Consider the following 10,857-nt stretch of genomic DNA (forward strand, 5'->3'; position numbering starts at 1 on the left):
GTCTTACTCTTAAGAGGAAGGGATGAGTGCTGCCCCCCACACACTCCCTTTTCCTCCTTCTTCCTGGCTGGAATGTGGACGAAGTAGTTGGGGTGGCAAACTATCTCCACCAAGTGTATGCAAGCCACACCAAAGTGATGGTGAAACCATGAAATAGCATCCTTCTGTCTCATCAAACCACAAATCTAGGCCTGGACCACCCAGACTGATGTGGAAGGCACACCCTTCTGTCTTGTTTAAGCTACTCTATGTTGGGGACTTTTTTGTTAGAGCAGCTGAACTCATATTGGAACACAACATTCCAGTAGAGACGGTGCAGCCTATCTCTGCCAGAGAGCCCTAGTGAGAGAGACCACCAGCATTCTGCTTGAGAAGATCTTCCTCGCCAGGAAATCCTTAGTCTCCTTAATAATCTGTTACAGATCCATCATGCATAAATTAATCAAAATCCTTCTTTTTATGCCCCCATCTACTTCTTCAAGGAAGAAGAGCAGGGATTAGCAGCCTCAGCCTGCCTCACCACCATGCTCTCCTTAACTGGTTCCATTTCTAGCTCCCTATTTCTCCCACCCACAGGTAGAGCGCATGGGTGTGTGGTGGGAATCACTTTGCACACAGTGGTGCTCAATGCATTTGAGGAACAGAATTTGGTACAGTCACAAGGCAAGGGTAAGAAAGGCAATGAACATATATTCTGGACCAGGATGCCTGGTACAGGCTGCTGCTCTACTGCTTAGCAGTCAAGCGGCCTGAGGCAGGTTACTCAGTTCAGTGTCCTTAACTGCAAATGGAGACAGTAAGAATATCTACTTGTGGGGTAACTGTGAGGATTCAATGACTCAAAATGTGTAAAACACTTAGGACAGTGACTGGCAAGAATAAGTTCTCAATTAATATTAGCTATTATTTATCATTTTGAAAGCAACAGAAGAGAAAAAAGAAAGGTCTGACAATGGGATAACACCATCATTTATAAAGCACAGCAAGAGAGTCATGAAATCTTTCTGACAAGGTGTCATAATGGTCTCATCCTACAACAAGTGAGGAGTCACTGGTGGTACAAGTGGTTAATAGGCTTAGATGCTTACTGAAAGGTTAGAGGCTTGAGTCCACCCAGAGATGCCTCAGAAGAAAGCCCTGGCAACAATGGTCCTATAAGTGTATTTGTATGATCTGAACTCCCAGGTGTATAGAAGAGCTGACAAGGGACAAAGCTGTAGTCATTTCTTGGTCACAGCTAGCTACCCAGAGGGACTGAGTAGTTGAACCTGTAGGCTCAGGACCATAGTCACAGGGGACATCAAGCTCAATTGGCATAACAATACTACACAAAACATTGTTCCACCTCCTACTTTGGCGAGTAACAAGTAGCGACTGGGATCTTAAAAGCTTGCAAGCAGCCATCTAGATGCAATGATGGGTCTCTCCTCATCCAGAGCAAAGAAGAATGAAGAAAACCAAAAATTCATGGAAACAATTAGTCCTAGTGACTGGTATGCCATGTGATCCGCAGCCTATGTGACTATGAGACCAGAAGAACTAGATGGTGCCCGGCTACCACTATCAACCACTGGGAGGGGGATCTATGTAGGAGATCCTGGATAGAGAGGAAGAACAATGAGGGACAAAACTCAAAATCATTTGGAAAAAAAAAAAAGGGGGACCAGGTTTGCTGGTCTGATAGAGAGCCTGGTGGAACCACTGAGACTATGGCCTCTAGCTGCCCTTCAGGTCTGGAATTGAATCCACTACCTGTGGCTTTAAGCCAAACAAAACACAAGCATATGAGTTGAACACTTACCTGAGGTAAATACACTCCTTGGAGAGAACAATCATGGGAGAAAGAAGGGCTGCTTATGCACAGGGAGACAGCTCAGGGGACAGGGGTGCATGGAGGGATAGATACAGTAAAGAGGTGACTGTCGGGAGGAAGTGGGAGGGGAGATGTTGCACTGTGGTGAATTGTGGTCAATGTCATGAGACAGTGTATGTGAACTGCTTTATGGAAAGTGATGGCAACTTTTTTTTTTTTTTTTTGTAATAGAAACTGGTTTGAAAGTTCAATGATTTGCTTAAGATCTCACAGCTGCTGAGTTGTGAGGTCAAAAACAGGAATGTGACCAAAACCCTGTTTTGCTGGATCTCACAGTCTCCAAGTAAAGTGACTTCAGGATTCTAGAAAAACAAATCTCTGGGAACTCCAGTTCCTTTTTTTTTCCTACTGCTGTTGAGTCGGATTTGACTCATAGTGACCCCTCCTTGGATTTCCAAGGTGGTATCACTACAAAAGTAGATTTCCCAACTATCACTACAGAAGTAGACTGCTCAACCTTCCTTCTGAGGAGTGGCTGGTGGGTTTGAACTGCGAGGCTTCTGGTTAGCAGTCACATGCCTTACGCACTAGGCCACAAGAGCCTTCCTCTAACTATGGTCTCCATAAAGCCAGGGCATTTTATTATTGGTCTTTCACAGAAATCCTATGTGTTTATCATTTAACTGTCTCAAGGTCAGAAACAAAGGTGCCTGCTGAGTACCCTCACCCCCAGGCCACAGCTGGGGCTGCTCACCCAGCAGGTGGGAGGCCAGGCCCCGTGCTCATCAATAAATACCAGGTGATAATTATTAGACTTAACATACATGGAAACCAAGTACAATGTGTGGATCTAATTTTGATCATGATTCAAACAAGCCAATTGTTAAAAGCAAAGAAACAAGACAAAAAAGAACACCTTTGAGATAGCTGGAAATCTGAATATGGATTGGATATTAGCAGATTCAATAAAATTACTGTTAATTTTTAAGTGTGATAATGACATGTAAAAAATGCCTATCAGCCTACACAAATATGCCCAACTGATTTTTGACAAAATTGCAAAAACAATTCAATGGAGGAAGGGGTAGGTAGCCTTTTTAACAAATGGTGCTGGAGCAACTGGACATTCACAAGCTAAAAAATGAACCTCTATCTAAACCTCGGGAGCTCTGGTAGCATAGTGGCTAAGGCACTTGACTGCTAACCAGAAGGCTGGCGGTTCAAACCACCAGCGACTCCTCGGAAGGAAGATAGGGCAATCTACGTCTGTAGTGATACTGCCTCGGAAACCCAAGGAGGGGTCACTCTGAGTTGGGTTCGACTCGATGGCATATAACAACAACATCTAAACCTCACACCTTATATAAAAATTAACCCAAAATGGATCAGACTAGAAGGCAAAGTATAAAACTACAAACATTTTAGGAAAAAAAATAAAATAAAATTTTCAAGAAGTAGGGCTTTCTAAACCAAACTCATTGCCGTGGAGTCTATTTTGACTCATATCGACTCTTTACGACAGAACAGAACTGCCTCAGAGGGTTTGCAAGGCTACACATTTTCATGGAAGCAGACTGCCCCATGTTTCTCCCATGGAGCAGCTGGTAGGTTTGCAATGCCAATCTTTTGCTTAGCAGCCAAATGCTTTAACTACCATGATCAAGATCTAGGGCTTATATACGGAGACAGCTCAGGGGGCTGGAGTGCATGAAGGGATGGACACAGGGAAGAGGTAACTACCAGGAGGAAGTAGGAGGGGAGCTGTTGCATTGGGGTAAATTGTAATCAATGTCATGAGACAAAGTGTATGTCAACTGGTGTATGGAAAGTGAATTTGCTCTGTAAACTTTCACCCAAATCACAACTTAAAAAAAAAAAAAAAAAGATCTAGGGCTTATACAAGGTTTTTAGACTTGACACAAAAACCATAATCTATAAAAGGAAAAAGATAAACTGGACTTCATGAAAATGAAAAACTTGCTCTGCAAAAAAACTCTGTAAAGTCTTACTAGTTTGATAGAGCCTGGTGAAACCCCCAAGACTATGGCCCCTAGTCATCCTTTGGGCCTGGAATTGAACTCACTCCCGTGGCTTCCAGCCAAACAACAGACAGGTACATAACGTGAACATTTACACCAGGTAGGTGAATTCCTTAGAACAATCAACCATGGGAGATCAGAAGGGCAGTGTTTGCACAGGGAGACAGCTCAGAGGGCAGAATGCTCAGCGGGCAGAACGCTCAGCGGGCAGAACGCTCAGAGAGCAGGAAAGCATAGGAAGAAGGACACAGGGAAAGGTAACAATGGGAGGAAGTGGGGAGACAGCTGTTACATTGTGGGGACTGCAATCAATGTCATGAAATACAATGTGTATAAACTATTGTATGTAAAGTGAATTTTTTCTGTAAACTTTCACTCAAATTACAATTTAAATAGTGAAGAGGCTGAAAAGACAAGTTACAGAGTGGCTACATGCAGAGAAAACATTTGCCAACACATATCCAACACAGCTCTTATATCTAGACTATCCAAGAAATCGCAAACAACCCAATTAGAAAATTAGCAAGACATGAACATTATTTTATGAGACACACACAAACATATAGCAATGTATGCACACATGAAATGATGTTCAATGATGTTAGCCATTTGGGTGATACAAACCAACACCAAAAGAGATACGATATACATCTATCAGAATACAAAAGAAAAGAAAAATGATTAACACCAAATACTGGTGAGGATGTGGAGAAACTGGCTCTCTCATATACTGCTAGTAAGAATGCAAAATTGTACAGCAACTCTGGAAAATAGTTGGACAGTTTCTTGTCAAACTAAACATGTAAAACAAAAACAACATGCAGTTATCATAACAAATATATATATAGATTCTGACTCATGGTGACCCCATGTGTTACAGAGTAAAACTGAGCTCCAGAGTTTTCTTGGCTGTAATCTTTATAGAAACAGATCACCAGGTCTTTCTTCTGCGGCACCGCTGGGTAGGTTCGACCCACCAACTTTCAGGTTAGTAGTCGAAAGCAAACCACTTGTACCACCCAGGGACAGGACCTAGCAATTTACTCTTGGGCATTTATCCCAGAGAAATGAAAACCTATGTTTACACAAAAACCTTTATACAAACGTTTGTAGCAACTTTATTCATCAAAGGCAAACACTGGAAACAGGCCAGAGTTCCTTTAACATGTGAATTAAACAAACTGTGGTACATTCACACCGTGGAATACTACTCACAATAAAAAGAAATGATCTATGGGTACAACCCCTTGGAGGGATCTCAAGGAATTATGCTAGGTGAAAAAAGTCAATCTCAGAAAGTTCCATACTCTATGATTCCACTTAAATAACATGTTTTAAATTACACAGCTGGAGAAGAGTAGTGGTTGCCAGGGGCTCAGGATGAGAAAAAGGAGAGAAGTAGGTGTGGTTACAGAGATGCATGAAGGAGCCTTGGGCGATGGAACTGTGGGGTGGACTGTGGTAGTAGTGACATGAATCTACATGTGACAAAACTGCATAGAACTATACATACGTACACACACACACAAATGGTGCATAGACCCATTGTTGCCAAGTTGAATTCTGACTCATAATGACCCTATAGGACAGAATAGAACTGCCCTATACGGTTTCCAAGGCTGAAATCTAAGGGAAGTGTACTGCCACACCTTTCTCTCACAGAGCGGCTGGTGGGTTTCAACCACTAAACTTTTGAGTACCAGTTGAGTGCTTAACCACTGCACCACCAGGGCTCCTTTTATAAGTGCACGTGAAACTGGTGAAATCTGAATAAGGTTTGTGCATTGCACTAACATCAATTTCCTTGTTTCTATATTGGACTCATTTTGCAAAATGTTACCACTAGAGAGACAGGTGAAGGGTACATGGGACCTCCCTATTTATTTTTTTTCTGGTAACTTCCTGTGACTCTACAATTTTCAAAATAAAATAGTTTACAAAGATAAGATGCATACTGACATATTTACAAATTGAAATGACAAACCTGACATTTGCTTTTAAAAATACTCCAGAAAGAAATGAAATAGAACTGATAAAATGTTGGTAACTATTAAAGCTGGGTGCTGGGTGTATACTTTCCTTTCCTTTCCAGTTGTGCATGTGTTTGAAAATTTCCAAAATAAAACGTTTGACAAAGTTTCCAGGGTTATTTAATCCAATAGAAGGGCCATCCACAGATTTAAGCATTGCTGCAACTTCAGAACACAAATTAACTTCAAACCTCATGATTCTGTTTCATTTATGAAGTTTTTATTATGACATTTTATTATGTGTTTATAATCACATTTTTTAATCCAAAAAAAATCCTCCAGAGTTATAAAAAATAGAAATTTATAATAGACATTGAGAAGTATGCAAAACAATGGTCGGGTCAATGTTTCAAGTTGTCTAAACATTTCCCAGTGTCTCTCCTCCAGAACAGAATGGCAGCAGTACAGCTTCTGCAATCTCAACAGCAGAAATGGCCATATGGCTATACTTTTCCAAAGCCCACCTTATCCCTTAGCATACTGGCATTCAACAAGTGCTTCTGGTCAGTGACGAATGGGGAGCTGCAGAAATGTTGGCTGGGATGACTGCTCCTAAAAGCAGTGAGAACAGCAGGCTGAAAAGATTTTGGCCCTCCCTGCATCTGCCGTGGCTCAAACCTGGGACTATATTTAAACTCACCAGGCTAAGAATTTCAAGAACTGAGTCACAAACCCCAGGGTGCTGGACACAGGTTCAAGCACTATGTACACGGGAGCTATTCCAGTCTAACTGCTTTCAACTAAGGAATTTTGGGTCACTAGAAAACCCATCTCTGGTCCAGAGTTGAAGAATCTGGTTATCTCACTAGCACCCCCTCTTCAGTTACCGACAAGCAGCTCTTTCCTTCCAGGCAAAGAGACAGAGTATCCCAGGGAACAGTGGGACATGGAACCCTCTGTCCAGTCACCAAGTTTCTCAAATTCACCAAGATGACAGAAAAGTAAGAGATGACACTTGACACCAAGTGGGAGTATAAATTAAAATAAAGCTCTCAATATGGACCTTAGGATTTTGGCCGAGGGAACACTTTGCTTGTCTTGTGTTAAATTTCTAGGTGTTGTTGGCACTTTCTTCCTTGGACTTGGTTTTATGATTTATTCCTTCTGAGACTGGCCACAGGATATCAGGTTGCCCAGAATTTTCCTTAAAAACTTATTTTCTGGTCTGTAGAGCACATCAAGAATGAAGCTGTCTCTCCCCCGGAGACTGAGCCTGAGATACTCAGACCTGCTTCTGAAAGGACACCTTGGCTTTGCCCTCTTGGCTCCTTAGCCCACTTCTGCCATGAGGTGGGAGCACGGCTTCTGTCCACACCAGCCACCCAGAAGCCTAGTCAGGTTGCTCAGCTTTCAGAATACAAGACCACGCCCGCTCTTCTGCCACCTTGCCAGAATGGCTTCCTGCTGTCTAAAATCCGGCTCTTCTGTCAAGCAATGCATACTACTCAGGGCTCTTGGCCCTTGTCAGAGAATACCTCTCTTCCCAGGCGGGGCCGTGACTTGGTGGCTTCCAAGCACACATTCCACAGAGGGATAAGAAGTGACAAGTCTCTCAGGAGGAGAGAGTGCTACCCTGTTTGAAGGTACTTTGATCACATGCTGATGAGAGGATCAGGGTAGCCCTTCTGTGCCACATTCCTTCACATTAACATGTCACCCACCCACAGCCCCTGACTCTCAACAGCCCTAGATCAAAGCTGTGATCAATGAACCAGTCAGCAGCTCACTGGCCTCCTGCTTCCAACATGTCCAGGGAGGGCAAAGCCACTTTTAATCAGTTCAACAGGTCACCTGGAGCCCAGGAGAAGAGTCAAATAAGAATGAGGTTCTGGGACAACACATTCATATCACAAATTGCTTGTTAAGTCATTAGAAGGGGGTCCAGATATCCTGAAATATAAACTAGGCACAAAACCTTTCTGGTAGTAAGCAAAACAGGCAAAGAACTCTCTTTCCCACCACCGTCCCTGGTCTTTCAGGCTTCAAAGGAATCAAGTCCTGTGATAAAGGAAATCACTAGCTGCCCCTGTGCCTATAATGTGGCCTGCTTGATGAAGAAGCCTCACTATTTGCCTCTCATCTTCCTCAAGCCACACACCCAGTGACAACAGGCCATTTTAATGTAAAGTTTGCTATTAGAATCATGCTCAGTCACACCCCATCAACCTCAGCTCAGTCACCAGGAGGACACTCTCTCTTCTTCCCTCAAGTGCCTTTAATTTGCCCAGGAGGGTGGTATCCGCAACCCTGTATAAGCCAGGTTTCCTTCTCAGCTCACGACAGGGACCTAGAAAGAAGAGGAATCCATAGAGCCTGCCTGGTGGGGGCCCCGGCCAGCTCTCCTTCTAGAGGGGAACAATCCAGGGTTCTGAGAGTTGGTTTCAGATCTGGGGACCCTCAATTTGTAAGGAATACATGGGAACCAACAAGGAGAGGAAAAGGGAAAATACCTCCTCTCAGCAGAGGAGTCTCCCCCAAGGTTCTAACTCACTGGTGAACCTCATTTCTGCGTAGGAGCAGAAAAGACTACCTCAGTCGGCCCGAGAAGCCTCTCCGGAGCCCAGCCTTCAACTCACTTCTTCCTGCGGATCTTGGGTTTCTTCACAGGCCGCAGGTAAGGGTTATCAATGATGTTCTCCTCCCCATTCCGGCTTCCTGACAAGGAGGGGTTCTGCTGCAGGACAGATGCGTTCTCCTTCTCAGCTCCTGAATCATCCTTTGAGCGAAAGCCAAAATAAAACAAAACACCAGTGACATAAGGAAAGAGATCAGATGCCCATAATAAGAACTACCATTAACACTTGTATCACTAAGAAATTAGGAGTTCAGTTTCAGTAAGATGGAGGAATAGGCAGACAAGCAACACAGACCCTCTTCAACAAAGAAAAGAAAAACCAATTGACAGAGATATAGAAGATAATCCTGGAGCCCTGAGATTTGAAAGGAACTATGCAGAAGTGAATTAGGCACCAACTAGTGGAAAAACCTGAATGAAAACAGTGAGCACAGAGATGGTTGGAGCTGTAGATCGTCAGCTACTCTGACAGGACCAATAGCCTGAAAATTTCCAAGTGGTGTTGGGACCTGAGAATTGACCTAATGCTCAACCTTGGTCACTAAGGGCTGCAGGGATGACTGCACTGGTGGTCTATGACTAGGAAGGGAAACAGCAAGAAGAGAGACAACCTGAGCTGTGGACTTTCTGCTGTCCGGAGGGTGCAGCCATTTTGATTGTTTACACGTAGCAGCCATTTTTGGATATTTAAAGTAACTGAGGGCGTAGCCATTTTGAATGTTTACAAGCAGCGGCCATTTTGGATTTTAAAGTGATAGCACTCTCATTTGGATTCCAGGGACCTAAGAATGGGCTCTGTTTGACAAGGTTGGCAGGAACATACAAGAGGCTGACAACAGAAAAGGAGACAGGTGGTGAGTGTGTTAAGTGCTGCCTACTAGCAAATAGAGGAGCACAATACCCTGCTTGTGTAGATAACATACAAACATACAAACAAAACAAAGAAAATGAAAATCGTGGGCAAGTCACTCCAACATACAATCACCAATTAAACATAAAAACAAAAACGTCACAATGCCTCAGAGACAATAGAGCATCACAGTTCACACAAAGAAGCAAGATACAGCAGGAGAAACAATGGACCAGGATACAGACTCAAAACACATCCCTGAAGAAGATGCAGCATTGGAACTCCCTGATAAGGAATTCAAAAGAATTATATTTAGGTATCTTCAACAAACAGAGACAGATCAAGGAGAAAACCCTAGAACAATTTTGAAAGACAATATAAGAACAAAATGACAAATAAATGAAAAATTAGAAATGATACAAAATCCACACACAGAAATCCAGAAGATTAATACTAAATTTTCCGAAATAGATAAGACATTGAATGGGCAAAGGAGCAGAACTGAATCAATGGAAGACAGAATTAGTGAGATTGAAGGCAAATACCTGAACACTTCTTTGGAAAGGGATCAAAAAAGAGATCAAAACAAAATGAAGAAAGCTTAAGGTTCATGTGGGATACCATCAAAAGGAGTAACCTACATGTCATCAGAATTCCAGAACAGGATGATAAAAATAATACCACATAGAAAATTATCGAAGATTTGTTGGAAGAGAATTTTCTTGGTATGATGAAAGATGAGAATATATCCATTCAGGAAGTCCAATGAACACCAAACAAGATAAACCCCAAAAGAAAATCACCAAGACATATCATCATCGAACTTATCAAACCAAAGACAAAGAAAGAATCATGAGAGCAGCATGGGGAAAAAGAAAAGTGACCTACAAGGGGCAACCACTAAGCTCGGATTTCTTGACAGAAACCATGCAGGCAAGAAGACAATGGGATGGTGTATATAAAACCCTGAAAGAGAAATATTTCCAACCAAGAATTACGTACCCAGCAAAACTGTCCCTCACATATGATGGTGAAATTAGGACATTTCCAGATAAGCAGAAATTAAGGGAATTTATTCAAATCAGACCAACCTTACAAGAGATGCTAAAAGGAGCCCTTTGGACAGAGAAGCAACAACAGCCAACAACAACTGACCATTAACACACATGATGATATAACCCAGAAACCAACCCAGCTGTGGAAGGATCCAAAGTAAATAAATAAGCCTACAAGACTGTAAATAGGGAACCAGAGATATCAATTGACAAATGAGGACAACTACAAACCAAAAACAGGGAAAAAACTGTGTCATTACAGAACTTCTAGATGGTAGGGAAGTCAAGACAACTGCAAGATAGAATAGACTGTTCTAAACTTGGTAAGAAAACTATAAATCACAGGGTAACCTCAAAGAAAAATAATAAACCTTCTCTTCAAAAAAGAAGACCAGCATAAATATTCAGCAAATACTAAAACAATAGCAATGAAGGAAGTGATAACACGATTCATAAACAAAACGAGCTCAGCATAGAAAATTATATGGAACAAAG

General features: G+C 42.3%; 1 protein-coding gene across 1 annotated transcript in view; it reads right to left on the minus strand.

Moving 5' to 3' along the window:
- Nucleotides 1-8,454: 8,454 nt before the first annotated feature.
- TAF8 (TATA-box binding protein associated factor 8) overlaps nucleotides 8,455-10,857 on the minus strand; it is a 23,386-nt gene continuing 20,983 nt past the window's right edge. The window contains exon 8 of the mRNA XM_007936251.2: nucleotides 8,455-8,598. Coding sequence (XP_007934442.1) covers nucleotides 8,455-8,598 — 144 coding nt within the window. The remainder of the gene's footprint in view (nucleotides 8,599-10,857) is intronic.

Source organism: Orycteropus afer, unplaced genomic scaffold (genome assembly GCF_000298275.1).
Source record: "Orycteropus afer afer isolate SDZICR_OR568_19922 unplaced genomic scaffold, OryAfe1.0 scaffold00034, whole genome shotgun sequence".
Lineage (NCBI taxonomy): Eukaryota > Metazoa > Chordata > Mammalia > Tubulidentata > Orycteropodidae > Orycteropus > Orycteropus afer.